The following is a 19743-nucleotide window of genomic DNA, read 5'->3' on the forward strand; positions in this document are numbered from 1 at the left end:
TTTGGAATAAGGCTGTACCGTAACAAAATGTGAAAAAAGTGAAGCGTGTAAATACTTTCTGGATTACCGAATTACACAAAATACGCACCAGCAAATCTTAATTGTGTTTTTTTTTTTTTAATAAAATGCTTTTGGAGTAAACATCTAACAAATCCAATTTAAATCAAACATAGGGTTTAAAAAAATAAACATAAAATTGTAGCCACCCTGAAACAAACTAAGCATTAAAAAACCTAATCCATCTGGTTCCCCCCCACACCATGGATGAAATAATATGCATGCAAACAACCTTACAATACAAACATGTTAAAAATGACTAACACAAACACAATTGTGTTTTTTTTTGTATTCAACAACATTCAAGGATGCTTTGTTGTAACTCTACATCCTGAAAAATCCAACCACGTGTGTGCCCTTCATCGAAGGCTAAAAATGCGTTTAAACCCTTTGCACCTTTCTGTTTAGGAAAAGTTAAATAACGCTTGTGGGACCTCCAAATGAGTGATCATTTAATCCTTTAATTAAAATTTAAATGTATTGAGGATGGGCTTGATCAGCAGTTAAAAAAATTGTCCACTGCCCGCCGTCAAATTACGACAGGAGGCAGACCCTCTTGTTCTGGGTGGATGTCATAAGATGTTGCGCCTTCTTAAGCCACTAGGGGGCGCACGCACCCTCGCTGCGTCACTGGGGACCCGGTGCGCGTGCCAGGCGGCCACGATGGCCGCCGGGCACCCGCGATTGCCCAGTTACTGAGCAGGACCGTAGATCTGTGTGTGTAAACACACAGATCCAAGTCTGGTCAGGGAGAGGAGACCGATGGTGTGTCTCTTGTATATAGGGACAAGCATCGGTCATCTCCCCCAGTCAGTCCCCTCCCCCCACAGCAAGAATCACTCCCAGGGAACACATTAACCCCTTGATCGCCCCCTAGTGTTAACCCCTTCCCTGCCAGTCACATTTATACAGTAATCAATGCATTTTTATAGCAGGGATCGCTGTATAAATGAATGGTCCCAAAAATGTGTCAGCCACAATATCGCAGTCACGAAAAAATTTATATAAATAAATAGCTGATCGCCGCCATTACTAGTAAAAAAATGAAATAAAAAAAAAATAATAAAAATGCTATAAATCTATCCCCTATTTTGTAGCTGCTATAACTTTTGTGCAAACCAATGAATATACGCTTATTGCAATTTTCTTACCAAAAAGTATGTAGAAAAATACATAGCGGCCTAAACTGAGGAAAAATGTGTTTAAAAAAAAATACTGGATATTATAGCAAAAAAATATTGTCCCTCTTGTTTATAGCGCAAGAAATAAAAAACGCAGATGTGATAGAACACCACCAAAAGAAAGCTCTATTAGTGGGGAAAAAAATGATAAAAAATTAATTTGTGTACAGCGTTGCATGACTGTGCAATTGTCATTCAAAGTGCGACAGCGCTGAAAGCTGAAAAATGGCCTGGGCAGGAAGGGGGTGAAAGTGCCCTGTAGGCAAGTGGTTAATTACTTTCAAATACCCATGTTAACTGGTTTCGCTACATTCAAATTCTTGATTTACAAACTTACCTTGTCGTATTTGCTACTAGAACCAAAGCCAAAAATCAGCAGATGACCATGCGAGTCTGTGCAAGCAAAGTGCTGACCGTCTGGAGAACATTTACAGTCAAACACGGCTCCGTGCCCTTGTCCTTCAATCTGTTAATACAATCACACATCTTGAGAGGTTTAAAAGTTCATACTTATAAAAAACCATAGCTTAAATATCAGTCATCCATGTAATATACCAGAGCACAAAGCTATCAAAACAAACAAACACATACAGGATAAAGCAATAAAGCCCAGTAGAAGCAATTAAAAAATTAGACAAAAAAAAATACAGATTTCCAAGCAATCGCAAGATAATCTGATCGTTAGTACACAGTTATCGAGAGACATCCAGGACAGGTCCGACAGGACAAGCACGAAAATTTCTTATATGATTTACGTTTAAAAAGACAAGGATTTGTCCGATAATCCCATCGTGTGTACCAGGCTACCAAAGTTATCAAATAGAACACAGAGTCAAGTGACTCCAAACACAAATAGATAACAGGTCTATATTACGCAAAGAGAATACCACTCTATGTACATACCGATTTGTACACAGAACTGGGATCTTGATGCAAACCACCTATGATATTTCTATTGGAAAGGCAGAAAACTTCTGTAGTACAAGCTGGTAGAACAAACAAGTTCGAAATTTGTGACTAACCGCAGACAATGTTAAGGTATTCATTCTAATAAATCACGTCTTTTGACCAAGATCAAAACCACTCAGTCACTATCGAATGAAACAAAAGTTTTTTTTAACACCATGTACATAAGCACCATTTATCATCTCAGTGCTTTTGTTTTGAATTATTTAAATGTTATCCAATTAGACTAAAAAAACTTGTAGTGGAGCCATGTATAGAAAATGGATAAGGATGAACCTTATAGGAGGCTCATTAATTAACCATTTGCTGACCGTGATTTTTTTTTTTTTTTGCAGACCCTAGAGAATAAAATGGCGGTCATTGTAATATTTTATATCACCCTGTATTTGCGCAGCGGTCTTTCTAATGCATTTTTTTTGGGGGGGGGATACACTTTAATTAATAAAAAAGTAAATTAAAGAATAAATAAATACCTTAAAATGGCACGTTTTAAAATTGCGCATGCTCGTGGAATGACGACAAACTGTGGTACTTCAAAATCTTCAAATGTAACGCTTTAAAAAATGTTTTATAGGTTACCTGTTCAGAGTTACAAAGTAGGTCTAGTGCTAGAATTATTTCTGTCGCTCTAAATCACAGCGATACCTCACGTGTGGTTTGAACACAGTTTACATATGAGGGAGCGAATTGCGTATGTGTTCGTTCTGCGCACGAGCTCGGAGGGATGTAAACATCCCTTGTAATAGAAATAAGCATTACAGGTCCTGTTTATATTGAGAGATCTCGGGACAAAAAGACTCCAGATACCTCATTTACTACCTTTAAAAAGCACAAAAATAAAAAATCAAATAATCCTGTCAGCCCGAGAACAGGAAGTGACATCAGACGTCGCTCCAGTCTTCCAAGGCCATAGAGCTAAGTGGGGCTATCTTGCCCTAACTTGGACTTCCTGCCTAGCCATCAGCTGCACCAGATCGGTTCGGTTCTAGGGTTACTGATTACTACTGAATGCTCGGAAATAATGACCAGGAAGTGGCAGGAGGGGTATCTATCCCGCTGCTTATAGAAGTGATCCAGAGGCGAATCAGCCAAAGGGATCGCTTCGATCAGAAAGCCAACTGCCTTAAGGAGAAAAAAAAAAAAAAAGGTTGTTTATGGCATCTATTTGCAGCCATAAAGCCATTATTTAACTGTAAAGTCATGACGTACATTTACAGTTAGGCAGTTGGCAAGTGGTTAAAAGTCAGCAGCTATGAAAACTGTAGCTTGCCAACTTAACAGAAACTTTGGGAGAAAGGTTGGGGAGTGTTTAATGTATTAGATTTAGAACCAGTAACAAATTAAAGCCAAACTCCAACTCGCACTTAATAATCAGCAACAGCTTTTTTTCCCTTTTGGGATAAAGGTTTTGCATTAATAAATAAAAACCGATCCTTTTAATCACCTCTGCCAGTGTTAAGAGGCTTGTTTTCTTTCATGTAAACTAATACATTCTATTGGAGAGTTTGTACTGTGAGAAACAGTTGCTGGCTGGATTACCAGGTGCAAATAGAAGAAAACTAATTCAGCCCTCACATCTAAGGGCTCTTTCACACGGAGCGGACCGTTTCTGGGTCTGCTCCGTGTGTCCGCCAAGGCTCAGCGGGGATCCCCGCTGAGCTGTCGGCGGATAGGGCGGTCCCCGCACACAGTGCAGGGACCGCCCTGTCTCTGCTCCGCTGTCCCCTATGGGGGACCGGATGTCTGCATCCGGTCCGTTCCGCCGAACGGAAAAAAAATAGGGGTTCTTCCGTTCAGAAAAGCGGATCCCGGCGGACGCTAGCGGATGCTACGGACGCGTTCCCATAGGGATTCATTACAAGTCCGTTAACGGACTTGTAATGAACGGACGAACGGTCCGCTGGTGTGAAAGGACCCCAAGTGTGAAGTTCGGCTATATTCCAGGTAATAAAAAGTCATAGAGACTACATTCACTAGGTTGATTTTTACATAATTGCACAAATCATTAATCACATATGGCCATGTTCTACAAGTGTTACTTCTCCAAGGTAAGCTTACCATGTTAAAGTAAGAACGAATTTTAACTCCTCGGACTAGATCCCATACTATGACATTGCCATCATGACCTGCAGAAAACAACACTCTTGGATCAAAGGGATGGGATTCGAGTACAAAAACTTCATCTTCATGCCCCTTTAAAAAAAAAGTTGAAAAGCCTTGCATCAAGAAATAAAGTATGATGTAAAACGAGAAATGAAAACAAAGAATATGTACAATTTTCTTTTAAGAAATAATAAAGCCATTTTTACATGAAGACTAAAACATTTTCCAAGCTATGCAGTGAGGTCTGAAGAGAGTTGAGAGCCCAAAATGTCACTTCCCATCACAATATAGCAGCAAAGAAGGCTGAATAAGGGCAATATAGATGGCAGAGAATCAGAATGATGCTTAAACAGGTAAATGGAAGAAGAAAAAAAAAACACAACTATGGAGTGTATATACCACCTGGTGTGACACAGGAGTGAAAAAAAAAAAAAAGAAGAACTGGTGCAAGGTAGATGAGATCCATTAAAATTTCATAGGGGGAATGTAATTTGCCATTTATACTGCCAATCTAATCCCAATTTGTGCATTAAAATTGGTTGCCAACTCTGTTATGCTTCTTACCATAAGGATATGGATGAGTTGTCCAGTGTATGAGTTCCAAACTTTTAAAGTCATGTTGCTGACTGCAGTGATCACGGAATTATCATGACGGTCCCAAGCCACCATGGTAACTTTAAGTTTTGTTGTCTTGTCTTCTACACCTTGTGCGCTGTGTGCCAGAAAGTAAAAGGAGGAAACTATTCAGACTTTGCCAAAAAATCAAACATATGCTAACAAAAAACATGCGCATTTCTCCATTTACATGTAAAAGTCGAAAATGCAGAAGAAACTAAGATGTTCTTAAAGAAACCGGTGCAGAAAATGCATAGGCTGTCCATTTTCTTCCAGAAATGCTATTTTCTAGGCTGTTATTCTGATTCAATGGCTTCGGTATTGTCAGAGCACCTTAAAGAGGTCCACCCTTAAAAAAAAAAAAAAAAAAAAAGCGAAAAAGGCTCCAAAAACAAAAGAAAATTATTATACTTACCAGAAATGGCTGTTGCTAGGCAGATCGTCCTAATCTGCCACTTCCTCGTCCGGGTGATCTTCTCTTCTCCTCCTCGCATTGCCTCATGGGAAATAGGGCGTGCTGTCTTCTGGGAACTGTGTGTCTCACAGAGGACAGCCACCCATTCACAAAGCTCTGCATGACTCGCGCATGCACAGTAGAAGCCCATTTCCCTTAGTGAGGCTGGCGGTGCCGGCAAACAATCGGAGGATGGATCGGCCTCGGGTGGCCGACATCGCAGGGACACACTGGACAGGTAAGTGTGCTTATTAAAAGTCAGCAGCTACAGTGTTTGTAGCTTCTGACTTTAAAAAAAAAAAACAGAGCTGGGCCTCCACTTTATCTAGGAAAATATGCAGGTCATGCGTTCAGAAACTGCGCGCCCGCAATTACCACCATGCAAGCTCTCTCGCATGACTGTTGTCAGCACTTGCAGTGAGAACCAGAGACAGCTGCCGAGGGACCCCAGAAGACACGGATCGGGGCCACGCTGTGCAAAATGAACTGCACAGTGGAGGCAAGTATAACATGTTTGTTATTTTAAAAAGGAAAAAAAAAATGCCTTTACTAACCCTTTAATTCATGAAAAACCGTCCGATGTGTAACAGATTTGAATGTAAATGTCAAATTTAAATCATTCCAGTGTCTATGTTAGCTTCCAGATTATTCACTGACCAACATTAAGACGCTGTTAAATGTTCAAATACACTCACAGAAAACATAGTAAAAAAAAACATTTTCTATTACATTTGTTAAATATCGGATGAAAATATCAATATACATCTCATGAAAGTTTACTTCACAAAATGATCTGACAGTAACATAGTCTGTACATGTTGGTAGCTCTTATGTTAATGCAATTCATTTCTTTTATAGGGTTGCACCACATAAATCGTTTTGCTCCATTTCACCTTGATATCAAGTGCAGTAAAATGTAGGACTTACCCAGTAGGTCGAGTAGCCATGTCTAATAAAATGCTCTTCCACTCCTTTTTCTTGTACTGCCAAATGCGAGCAGTCCCATCACGACTCCCACTTACAAACCTTAAAAATTAATAATTGTTAAACAATCAAATGCTGAAAATGCAGAAGCGATACTAATGACATTCTGACAAATTGAATAATTATGTACAAAAAAAAAAAAAAAAAAAAAAGAAGAGGGGGGTCTCATTTAGGTGTTAAGGGCCACATGCACACAACAGCTTACGATGTCACAGCCCAATAGTGGTACTCACCGACTACTACCATTTGAAAACTGGATGCTATCCACTTTATCCTATAATAAAAAATAAATAAATAAAAACACCACACAGCTATGAGTAAAGTCTGCATTCATTATAAACTTAAAATCTAAAGCTTAACACTAACCAAATTGCTAAATACATTGAAGAAAGGCATATGGAAGCATCTGCTGCACAATTTTCTCTGTTGAATAGTGCCTGCGAGCACTTAACCATTAGTAACTTGATACAAAGTTAAGGCCTTTCCTCTTATCACTGAACCAAGGCAAAGTATAGCCACTATTACAATATTTAGGTACCTTTTGTAAATTTGTTGCAAAGCGACTACAACCGCAATGCCAAAAAAATAAGGTAATTGATGGCAGCAACGTGTCTCAAAAAAGTTGGGACAGGTCAACAAAAAGATGGCCAAGTGCAATCCTTATACCAAAAAAAAAAAAGTTGGGATGACCAGGTTTACTACAGTGTAGCATTCCCTCTTAACACTCTGTAAACATCTGGGAACTGGAGACCAGTTGCTGGAGTTTTGGGAGAGAAATGCTGTCCCACTCTTGCCTGAGCATATGCTGCTCTAAAACCTGGATAAATCTTTCAGCATTGACAGTCACCAGGTGAGATGGGGAAAAGGCCTAAGAAAAGAAATGCAGCCAACACATTTAATGATTAGTAAGCTGCAATATATTGCATTTTTGGTGTTGGGATTAATATCACTTTAAATCTATGCAAAGTCAAATCACCTAAAAATCTTAAACCTTTAAAACCTGCATGGGCATAGATAATCGGTTTATTGCAAATAATTATGTGCATCAGTTACGTTACATAGTATTTAAAGTATAAAGCCTTGTACACACGCTTAGATTTTCAGACGACCAAACGTCCATTTTTGCGGCATGCTAGTCTCATGTCAAAAGTGAAGAGGTTACACACAATACGAAAATTTTCGTATGACAGAATATGTCAGAAGTGACGAAATGTGTTGAGTAGTTTTGTACGTATTCTTTAATTTCTAAATAGGCATAGTCTTGCTCGATTTCTTTTGGAAGAAAACCATACTAATGAAACGAAAAATGGATGTTGAGTTCACATCCGACAAAAATTTTATAGTCTGCACATCCAGCTCTTGTCTGATGTAAAAGCAAAATTGGCTGTCAAAAGCACCGCACTAACATCCGAAAATCGGCAGACCTATTATCTTACAATTTTTTCCATCCGATTTTCATATCGTGTGTACGAGCCTCAAGTCTGAGCTAAAACTATCCAAGCTTAAACCTGCTTCCACCTCCTTTCTAAGCCTTATACCAACTATCCTGTAAGGAAAGATGTGTCTACTTAAATTTAAGGGCGCTTCGCTCAGGTCACATGATCTTCCCAGAGGTCAATTGAGGGGAGAGAGCAGAACCAATGGCTGCAATGCCTGAGCGGGAATGTCACTCAAACTTACTATGGGGCACCCCTTGTTCGCTGCCTCCCCCTGAAGTTGACGCTGGGAGCCGATCACTTGACTGAATCCGGAGAACCCCAAGATTAAATATACAAATCTTTGCTTTATAGGATAGTTTATATTACTCATAATGTATCCAAGCACTTCCAACTCTGTTACAACAGAGATCCGAGGTGTATATATTGGGTTATAGAAAAAGTGAACAAACACTGGAGGGGAGGGAATTTTATCAGACAGCTTAGTCGTAGAGAATTGCATTGGATATACGAGACTAGTGTGTCTGTGCCACTAGGTTTAAATGTGGAATTTGACCTAAATTGTTTTATTTATGATCGTTAGCATTATATATTTTTATATCTATATTTGTATTTTATTATGTATTTATTGTGTATATTTAGTGGTTTTGTGTGCGAACGCAGTGACAGCTGCAGAATGTGTGTGTGTGTGTGTGTGTGTGTGTGTGTGTGTGTGTGTGTGTGTGTGTGTGTGTGTGTGTGTGTGTGTGTGTGAACAAGCAGGTCCATCTTCTTTAACCAAAGGGAAAAAAATAAAAAATAGAAAACCTCCATATACACACACAATCTATACCCTCAGATTATCTAGAGCACAGGTGTCAAACTGGCGGCCCTCCAGCTGTTGCGGAACTACAATTCCATGAGGCATTGCAAGGCTGACAGTTCCAAGCATGACTCCCAGAGGCATGATGGGACGTGTACAGCTGGAGGGCCATTTTGACACCCCTGATGTAGAAGGACAAGCATAACAAAAGAGCATATGTAATATAAGCCATGAAATAAGTTCTTGGCACTTGGGTTAAAAGCCAATTTACCCAAAAGTTGTGTCACACCCCTACAATTAGGATTTTTATAAGCAGCACAGCAACATCACTTGGCTGTGCACACCCTGCAGCAGCTGACAGATCACAATATTTGTCTACTGGAATTTTAAATGGATAAAACAAACTGGTTATTTTAATAGCAATAATGCAAAACTAATAGCTACTCTGGGTTAGGGTGGCCTATTTTTGCATAATGCACATCTGTGTAATACCGGTCCAGTGAATTATAGATTAAAATACTTACTGTGTGAAACTCTAATTCAGAAATCTTTTCTGGTTGACCGGAGCCAAAATAATAAACTCTTATCATGTGGTCAGTGCTCCCTGTAGCTAGAAACATCCCTCCTAAAAAGGACAAAATGAAGAGCACATATTAGAAAAACTTTTTTTTTTTTTTAATCTACAAGTAATTCTTGATCATACTTGCCAGAGACTGAAGAAGAACGGCTATAAATTTAACAGAATAGATGCAAATGTTTATAAAAAATCCACTGGGAGTATACGGTGAAAAGATGTAGGTTTGTAATACGCAATTATTTTATAGAAGAAAAAAAAAAAAAAAAAAACGTGCACACACCATGGCAATGTTGAATGCCAACTATGTCAACTATGTCAAAAGTATTTTTCTGGTTTCTTTTTAAGCTTTCCCACGTGGCTCAAAAACGCTTACAGGTATGTCTAATGCCTGCGTCTAAATTGAACTTAATGACCACTTTGTCACTGCAGGGACAAACTAGTAACATAGTGGTTGACAGGTGGAAGCAAGGCATTTAGTGGGGGACACAAGCACCCAATAGACCTGGGAGAGCCGATGCAGCTCTGCAAGAGTACAAAGACTGGAATGACAGACGACAGGACTGGAAAACTATCATTGACATTCTTATGCAGGTATCACTATGATTAACCAGTTTCTAAATTACACCCATATTAAATGCAGTAGCTCATTGCATGCTAATTAAATGCAGTAGCTCATTCCAGCATTGTTGGAAACGTATGGATGATCATCTACAAGAGACATTTTCTAACAGAGGAAGTTAAAGCACCTTGTAGACAATTCCCTCATGATATGGACAAAACAATGTCTACTATTGCTGTATCTCTCCCCCCCCCCCCCCCCCAATAATACCAATGCTTGCTTAGTACACCCAACTGAAGTAGGTCTCATAGTACCTAACATAAAAATTACCAGCCCCATTTAAAAAAAGAACTACAAGAGATCTGCTGTGTTTCCCCAATTTAAAACTGATGAAATCTAATTTTTTAAATCGTAAATATTTTTTTTTAAATCACTAACCAAAAAAGGAAAACAAGATTTTTGGTTTACCCATGAACTCCTTTTCTTGGAGTACACTGCAGGACACAAGGCATCTTTCTTTCTATTCATTACGAAAGAGTTATGCAACCACATTCAGGTGATTGTACACCCAAAAGAGAAAAAAAGAAAAATCCCCTCTCAGACACAACCCCTCCTAGCCAGGCTTAGCTTTAGTTTGTTTTTGAAAACCCATAAACATAGGAAGAGGGGTGAAATTCCTGTGTCCTATGATGTACTCCAAGAAAAGGATTTTACAGGTAAACCAAAAATCCTACTTTCTTTATTGTACATGCAGAGCGTGTTCATATCCATTATAATAGTGATGTTCCAAAAGACTGAACAAGGAAAGGACAACATGCCAACAAGTCTTCAGACCTCAAACTAAACCAGAACAGGTTAGAATTTCACACAGCAGCTTGCAAGACTTGCCCACAAGAGGTCACATCCTCAGATGCTTGAACATCCACTGTAAAATATGAACTGAAAACCAGGTAGCAAATTTGATATCAAATAGCCCAGGAAGCACCAACACTCTATGTGATGGAGAACAGCAGGACTTTTCCTTTGAGGCCATAAGCTTAAGAAATAAACTGACAGGACCAACGAGAAACTGTAGATTTGGAAGCTATGTGGCCCTTCATTGGGCCTTCAGTTAGCACAACGTGGGAAATCAGACTGCCAAATTGCAGCCATTGGCTTTGGCTAGGACAAAAGGAGGAAACAATGCCCTGGTTTCTCACAGCGAGTCTGCTATAGCCCATAGTAATAGCAAGGAGTCACCGCAATACAGCACAATTACATTTTTGGCTATAAATACACTTGCGATGCCACTGGATCCTCACTTCTTGAGAAAGTCACATGAACGGTGATGTAACGTGTTGGGCGTGTCCCATGATATATTCAAGGAAAAAGGGTTTTACAGGCAAGTACAAAAAAAAAATTTAAAAAAAAATTTCTTTATCATACATCACGTGACACAGAGTTAGGCCAATATTCATTACCTACTGGAACATCCCAGAGCAATAGCCTTGAGGGGAGGGAGACGCCCTGCCAAACAAAAATAGCCATCAAACATTAAAACCGCAGCCTGTAGTACACTACGGCCAAAAGCCAAATCTTTGGCTGCTCCAACATGCACAAACAGAGGGATTTCTTCAGAATAACAAAGGTAGGATTCTGCAATAAAGGTTGTTATCGTCCTTGCCACCTACATACATCATCCAGAGGGGAATTTTTTTGCACTTTAAATGAAAGGCAGACACCACCTTTGGCAAGAAAGATGGAATAGGATGCAACACCACCTTGTCGTGGTGAAGAATTAGGTAGGTTTCCCTACAAAAAGAGCCGCTAATTCCGACACCCTTCTAGCTGAGGTGATGGCCATCAGGAAGGCTAGCTTGCATTACAGCAAGACTTATTGAATTTCCTTAACCACTTAAGACCCGGACCATTATGCAGGTTAAGGACCTTGCCCCTTTTTGCAATTCGTCACTGTGTCGCTTTAACTGACAATTGCGAGGTCGTGCGACGTGGTTCCCAAACAAAATTGGCATCCTTTTTTCCCCACAAATAGAGCTTTCTTTTGGTGGTATTTGATTACCTCTGCGGTTTTTATTTTTTTGCACTAAAAACAAAAATAGGGCGACAATTTTGAATACCCCCCAAAAATATATTTAAAAAAAAAAGTTTTTTTTCCTCAGTTTAGGCCGATACGTATTCTACCTACTTTTGGTAACCGATCGCGGGACACCGGCAGCGATCGGGTCCGCGGGTCCCACAGCTTCGGACCGGGTCGCGAGCGCACCGGCGGTAGTGCGCTCGTGACCCTGTGGCTGGGCTTAAAGAGACACGTACAGGTACGTGATTGTGCCCAGCCGTGCCATTCTGCCGACGTATATCGGCGTGAAGGGGTCCTTAAGTGGTTAATAAGCTCAAATGGTGGTTTCTCTAACACAGACAGCACCAAGTTCAAGTCCCAAGGACACATAGGTGACCTGATGATGGGGGGGAAGCAAATGAGTTTCCCCCTGCATAAACGTTCAGGCCAGTGAATAGGATTCTAAAGGTCTTTGGAAGAAAATATTAAAATGGCCGAGATCTCACCGCCGATTGTACTCAAACCCAATCTGATTTCCACAGCTGACTGTAGAAAAGGCAGAATTCTCACAATCACGCATTTCCAAGGATGCCATTTTCTGGCTTCACACCAAGCAGTACAAGTTTTCCGGTCTGGAATGAAAGATCTTCCTAGTGACCGCTTTCCTAGCATTCACTAGGGTAGACATCACTTGTCCTGAGATGCCAAGATCCTTCAGCACCCTGGATTCAATAGCCATGCTGTCAAATTTAGAGACTGTAAATTGTGGGTAGAATGTAGAACCTTGAGACCGTAGATCAGGGCGTGTGGAAGCATCCATGATCCATCTATTGCCAAGCTCTGCAAACCAGGACCTTCTGGGCCAGGCTGGTGCTACCAGAATGGCTGGAACGCCCTCTCACCGAATCCTACGTGACAAATGTGGAAGAAGAGGAATCGGGGGGGGGGGGGGGAATAAACCAGGGAATACTGGCTTAATGGAACTACCAGAGGATCCAGAGGACACAAACTGATGTAGCTTGTTGAACCTGGATGCCAATAGAACATCTGGACATCCCCAACGCTGGCAAATTTCCTGGAACACCCTTAGGTGTAGGGACCATTGCCCCGTGCAGATCTGCTGGTGTCTGAGATAATCTGCCTTTCAGTTCTCTACTCCTGGGATATGAACCGCCAATAGAACCAGCACGCGTCTCTCTGCCCAGGCCAGTATGTGGTTCACCTCTTTCTGAGCTGAACGACTCCTAGTACTGCCCTGGTGGTTTATATAGACCACTGCAGTGGCATTGTCGGACTGAACACTGATAGGGCAGTCCTGAAGTTCCACCGTCCAGGACCGTAGGGCCAGACGTACTGCCCGCAACTCCAGGATGTTGATGGGCAGGCTCTGTTCTGCCCCTGACAGACTCTCCCCGTGAGCCCCTCTAGGGTAATTTCCCAGCCCGAGAGACTGGAGTCTGTGGTCAGTACTCTCCAAGACACTGTGAGGAAGAATCTTCCCTTTCGCAGGTTCTGATCCAGCAAACCCCAAACTTAGGCTTAAGCGCACCCGAGGAGATAACAGAATAATCCAGGGCTTGCCCTCTCCTGTTCCAAGCCGGCAAGAGGTCTTGTTGTATAGGCCTGGAATAGAACTGGGCATAGGGCACTGCCTCAAAGGAGAACACCATCCTTCCTAGAAGACTTATACAGAGACGAATTGGGGGTTATCTGACGCACTTACGTGTTGTTCTGTCCCACGCTGCACCTTAGCCGCGTATTGGTTATTTGGTGTGTTTTTAAAGTTTTTTTTTATAAACAATTTATTGTATTACTACACCATGGGAGCAAATTATTTTCTTCTCTGAGAATTACTGAAGTGTCCATTTTTTTGCCTCTGGAGATTAGCAGCCTGCAGTCCCAGTGAGCCGTGGCAAGGAGGTCGTGAGCCCGTTTGTGGACTTGATGCTACATGATGTCTGCCCCTGCAAGGGCTGTGGTAGCTGGTGAGTGGGGAAACGTGGGGGGAGTACCAAAGTCACTTGTTTATCCCTGTAAGCACTGAGCAAAAATCACTTTATGAACGGCCTCAAGAATCTCTCCTGACCACTTAACCTATACACTGCCTGTTTGTGGATATCTCTGGGAGTCTTATGAAGTCTAGCCAACTTTGGACTTAATTCAGTTTTTCCTGATACCACTTAAACTGATTGTTCATACTGGATTCACCCTTTGGGGCCTTGCACAGTTTTGGACATTTTTTATTACTTACTATGGACCAAGTTATTTTTAAGTACGTCATATTTATTTTTATTTTCACATTTGACACCATTTCTTTCGTAATCACTTATGTTCATCCCTCAATTTTTTTCACATTTGGGTTGAGCTCATTGGCTCACTCACTTTGTATTCATTTATTTAGGTACACATTTATATATTGCACTTACTATTTATGATCAACTAGGTCACTTTGTACCAAGTTATCACTCGTGTATGGATTAGGATCTAAGCCTTTATTTTACCCCTACTAGACCCCATTGGTTATTTAAGGGCAGGTAGCGCCATCACCCCCATCTCTACATTTACTTTTCTATCACTTCTCCCTAGGAAGAAGTTGGGGGGGGGGGCTGCAACCTTTATTCTATTACACCTAAGCGCGGAATTCTCAGTTTTATATTTCATGATTACTTGACTGGTACAATCATACCCACCCTAAATATTGCCCTATACTTGAACAAGCCATTTGCACTATTTTCTGATTAAGGACTCATAGTATTTAAACACACATACACACAAACACGACCATGATAAGCCCTACTCTCCAGATTTGTTCCCATATTTTCATGACATTACCCTGCCAATTCACCTTCAGATATCATTATCTTATCATTATCATTACCCATAGTTTTTTCTAGGGACAGGGGAAGGACCCTACCAAACACTGTTCTCTTCACAACAAACTTCAAGCCTCACACTTTGCCCTCTCTGGAACTGGAGCTCTGCAAGGCCTTACAACCAAAAACAAGCATGAAATATACTTTAAAAACTGGTTCTATTCGCGGACGACGTTCTTTTAACTTTATCCGCTACCGACACACTACTAGAAGATGTAACCGCTATCCTAGATACATTTGGATCAGTCTCTTATAAGATTAATCACAGTAAATGTTTTGTACTACCTATGAACATCCCACCAGACCTAGTTGTTAAACTAAAACAACAATCTAGCTACAATTGGGACAACCCCTCCATTACCTATCTTGGGATTCAACTTACTTACCCACCTAATAAACTGTATGAAGCAAATTATCCCTCCTTATTAACTCAAATCACTCAAGATACACAGTCTATTAAAAAGACACAACTATCTTGGATTGGAAGAATAGCAGCCTTTAAAATGAAGACGTTACCAAAAATTCTATATTACTTCCGCTAACTCCCCATCCCATTACCGACTACATTTTTCACACAAATTAACTCAAAATTGAGCAACTTGGTCTGGTTGGGAAAGAAACCTAGAATTGCTTTATCTACTATGTCATTGGTTAAAGCTAAAGGAGGCCTAAACCTCCCAGATTTACGCCTATATTACTTTGCCTCACTCCTTGATCAAATGAGATACTGGTTCAGATATTCAAATGATAAATTATGGTTGAACATTGAACGAGAAGTGTCTAAAGGGAAGGATCTATTTTCCCTTTCCATGGCCTGCTATGCTCTACCAAAAATTAATACACCCAACTTCCTAACAATTAGAGCAAACTTCCAGGCTGCCATAGTAGCTTTAACGAAATTACAGCCGACATGTAACCCAGTCCTAATGCCAACACCACTAGGAGTAATCGATTACTGTAAAGTAAGAATTACTACCACACCCTGGTCCAAACAGGGAATCAATTTTTTTGATCAGCTATCACCCGATAACATACATAAAATAACAAATAAACTCATAGCCAAACCGTTCAATAAAAACTTTGACCCAAAGAAAAGTGTGGAGCTCCCTAGGGCGCTGTGGGAATTCCTATAAAATAAGTGGGAAGAGAGGCATATCATATATTATAACTACTTTCATCTTTTCCAATTCAAACCAAAACTTTAAATTATTAATGAAAACTGGACATGCAAATCCAAATATACAGTCACATAAGGGGACAGCCGACACGTTTCGCACACAGTTAGTGCTACGACTAAGCACTAACTGTGTGCGAAACGCATCGGCTGTCCCCTTATGTGACTGTATATTTGGATTTGCATGTCCAGTTTTTAATTAATAAAGACTACTTCAAGTTCCTTTGGAGTACGGCTGTCCATCCATTTCCACTTTTCCATGTTTGCCTAGTGCATTGCCAGCACCTTGGATTCCTGAGAGGTTCCTTGATTTGTCTGCTAAAGATCCACCAGGAGCGGTGACTCCTTTTCTCTGTACAATGTATGTAGCTGATGCTACATGCAGTTTATACAAAGCTCCCATCAGGCATACCTGTTAGTGAAGCAAATAGTTGGTTTGAACTAACTTTAGCCAAACAAAGTATTTAAAAGGTCAGAAAAAAAGTAAGGGTTTAATAGCGAGCAGAAGACCAATGGTACCAATCTCACTTTGACCCTGAATAATTTTCCACTTATGTCAGAAGTTCACTACTAAAAGGGAATTCCCTCTTCTTGAAAACATTCAGTTCTTTGTATTTAGGAAAAAAAAAAAGTTACCTGCACTAATATACTGCGACTACAGCAAATATGAAAAAATAGGTCATAGAAGTGTGAACATAGTCTAAATGGAACTGGGATTGCCAGAAGTGAAAATACCTGTCCATGATTAGGATGGAATAATCAACTAGAATGCATGCAAATTCTTGAGAAATACACAAAAGCTACACCATTGTTATATGTTGCTGATATTACAGCTACTTACCAGAACTGAAAGAGGAGCAGATCATTTGAACCCCCGGTCGTGGTCTCTCTGTGTACTTTATGGGACGGGGACTAAAGAAGAAAAAAGTTTAAATAAATATATTTATGGACACAAAAAAAAAAAAAAAAAGTGGATACAATCGTTTGGTTACGTTAAAAAAAAAAAAAAACACCCGACGCCTCCCCCCCAACCACACTTTGGAAAATTCACAGATGGCAGTAATGCACCGTCTGATCTACAAGCCCCCCAGCATTAGTAAAAAAAGTTTAACATACTGGAAATGGCAACCTACACATGAAAGCTTGGTGCGGTAAATCACCAAATATAAACTTCAAAATGCATGCAGTTGCAAATCAAATTTCATTAACCTCTGCAGGAAAGTGATAGATATTTTAATCTACTATATTCCATATTCTGTAAACATCTGTGTGTACGAGGTCTTGCGACAGGGGTCGGCAACCCGCGGCCCGCTGCTAAATCTCCAGCCGTCAGTGCTGCGATAAATTCACTGGCACCCGAGCCCGCGGAGAAGTGATTGTATGTTTAATAGTGTGCTACTCGGTGCTCAGATTACTCGTCGCCTTTCACCTCCCCTCCCCCTGACTGACATTTTAGGCTCCACCCACTGAATTGTCAGACAAGGAGAAGAGAGGCGGCAAGTAATCCAAGCGCTCTTAATGGAGGTAGTATAGCTGTAGTTTTGTTATATATAAAAATGCAGACACTTTCGCAGATAACACTATTAAACATCTTTAATATTGTTTGTCCACAGCCACCACTGTATCCCCCCCATCCACAGCCACCACTGTTTCTCCCTCCCCCACCACTGTATCCCCATCCACAGCCACCACCTTATCTCCCCCCTGTCAACAGCAACCTCTGCATCTCCCCGCGTCCACAGCCATCAACCTTATTAGCAGGTGAACGCAGCCTTCCATGCATTCACATACATTGAATCCATTCCTTAAGTGGAAAAGGGCTGCTGACCCGTGACCCTGCCTTATGGTTTAGTTGCCATATACTGTTTTTTTCCCCACCATTTATTCCAAACCGAATAGGTATACATTCAGAGCATGATGTGTGTGCCTAACAATCTATGGCTCACATTTGACAAATTCCAGCACTGGGGATGCTGCCCTGACCAGATGTGCCAATATGTAGTAGTACCCCTTGGTTGCTCATTCACAAAAATAGGAAAATGTAAACATACCCAAACTAAGATAGACCTTAAGAAAAAATGATGCCCTGACTGCACAAACACAACCAGTAAAATACAATTCTCTGTCAGAACTCTTGCCACAAACGGTAAAAAGTCAAACAGGCCAGTGATGGTGGCCGACATCAACCAAATATGGTCAAGGACTAAGATCTCTATGCATTTCAAGCTGGTGGGCTGGGAAGTCATTCATATGAAAAATAGTCTATTGTTTTGAAGTGTTTCAGTGGGAGGTAAAAAGGGGAGTACCATAGCAGATACAATATCTTGGGTAGTATGATCATCTTTATTTATTCAGAAAGTCATCAATTTCGTGGCTGTAGTGATACCACTACTACATTAATCACCAAAACATTTTAGTCAACTAACTTAAAGCGGAGGTCCCGCGGAAAAAAAAAAATATATATATTAAAAGCCAGCAGCTACAAATACTGCAGCTGCTGACTTTTATTAAATGGACACTTACCTGTCCAGCGCGCCCGCCTTGCGGCTTCACTGCCGGGTTACCTACTGTGCATGTGTGAGTAGCGCCGCGCTTTCCCAGTGGTCCCCGCTGTCTCCTGCGACCAGTGTGTTTCCCAGAAGGCAGCGGGGGGGAGGGGTGAGAAGTGGAGCGACTCCCATGGGAGTCATTCCTGGAAGTGGGTGCAAATACCTGTAATGCATTACAATTTAACTACACCCATTCGATTTTAGATGACTAAAATTTGTTTTAGTCGACTAAAATGTACTGGAGATTTTAGTAGACTAAATAAAACAAACAATTGCAGAAGACTAAATTGGGACTAAAACCAAAATGCCATTTTAGTCCTAAGATTAAATTAAAATTTGCTGCCAAAAGTAACACTGCTATTTAGTTCCCCCATTCATTGAGGTTCAATTCTACCTGAACCCAAAGCTAATTTCTAGTCAGGATGAGCAATGGATGCATGGATATAGGCAGCTAAATTTGCCAACCACAACTTTTTCTACTCAAGAAAAGAGCTTCTCACTGTCCTCTACTACCACACAAGCCTTGCTTTTGGGGTAAAAATGTGCATATAAAAACTAAAACTGCTTTGCATGCAGAAGAAAATGTTCTGGTTTGCTTTACAACTTTAGTAAGAACAGGAGAACACTGCCCATACAAGTTTACCAACCATAGATGGGATACTCTGCCATTTATTAGGAAATATTAATTGAGAAAGCACTGGAAAATTTGTCAACCCATCTTGTCAATTTAGAGCTTAAAAAACATTAAAAAAAAACGTACTTTATTTTTAGAGTTCCTGCATCCCAAAGCCAGAAGCAAATTGTTCCATCAGCTCCAGTAGAGGAGAGGAATCGCTTAGATCCACTGCACAGTGGCGAGAACTAGATAAAGGAAAAAATAAAAAAATAGTATGAATAAATTACATGGGGAGACAAAAACTATTGTATATATGCATGAGTTCTAAGGTGCTTATGTAGAGTACAGAATACATGACCAACACCATGCCTCAAAATAGATACTTTATGCATGAAATTATAAAACAGCATTTGGAAAGTTCACAGAAAAATAAAATAAAAACCTACTACATTAAACATATGGTAGCCATCTTCAACCTCAACCTCCCATCCCCTTCATATACGTTTAGCAAATAACACCTCTAACTAGGTATTTATACACAACATACAACCAAAACCTTAAAAGCAAAGCAAAACCCTGTTTGTCCGTTTTCTCTTACGGATTTTTTTTTAAAGTATAATATAGAAAAAGATAAAGGAAAAGGACAACAAAAAAAAATCCTCCTATCTTTTAAAGCCATGGATGCAGTTATCAAGATAAATATGTATACATCAAAAAACAGATCAAACTACCAGAACTCTT

At 40.4% G+C, this 19743-nt stretch overlaps 1 protein-coding gene across 1 annotated transcript in view; it reads right to left on the reverse strand.

The window, feature by feature from the left end:
• LOC120937056 (pleckstrin homology domain interacting protein) overlaps nt 1–19743 on the reverse strand; it is a 194934-nt gene that overhangs the window by 124605 nt on the left and 50586 nt on the right. Inside the window, exons 9-16 of the mRNA XM_040349995.1 lie at nt 19147–19247; nt 16679–16749; nt 9123–9223; nt 6594–6634; nt 6304–6402; nt 4872–5019; nt 4263–4397; nt 1576–1704 (exon numbers count right to left, since the gene is read on the reverse strand). Of these exons, the coding sequence (XP_040205929.1) occupies nt 1576–1704; nt 4263–4397; nt 4872–5019; nt 6304–6402; nt 6594–6634; nt 9123–9223; nt 16679–16749; nt 19147–19247 (825 nt within the window). The remainder of the gene's footprint in view (nt 1–1575; nt 1705–4262; nt 4398–4871; nt 5020–6303; nt 6403–6593; nt 6635–9122; nt 9224–16678; nt 16750–19146; nt 19248–19743) is intronic.

This window comes from Rana temporaria, chromosome 4 (assembly GCF_905171775.1).
Source record: "Rana temporaria chromosome 4, aRanTem1.1, whole genome shotgun sequence".
NCBI classification, from domain to species: domain Eukaryota; kingdom Metazoa; phylum Chordata; class Amphibia; order Anura; family Ranidae; genus Rana; species Rana temporaria.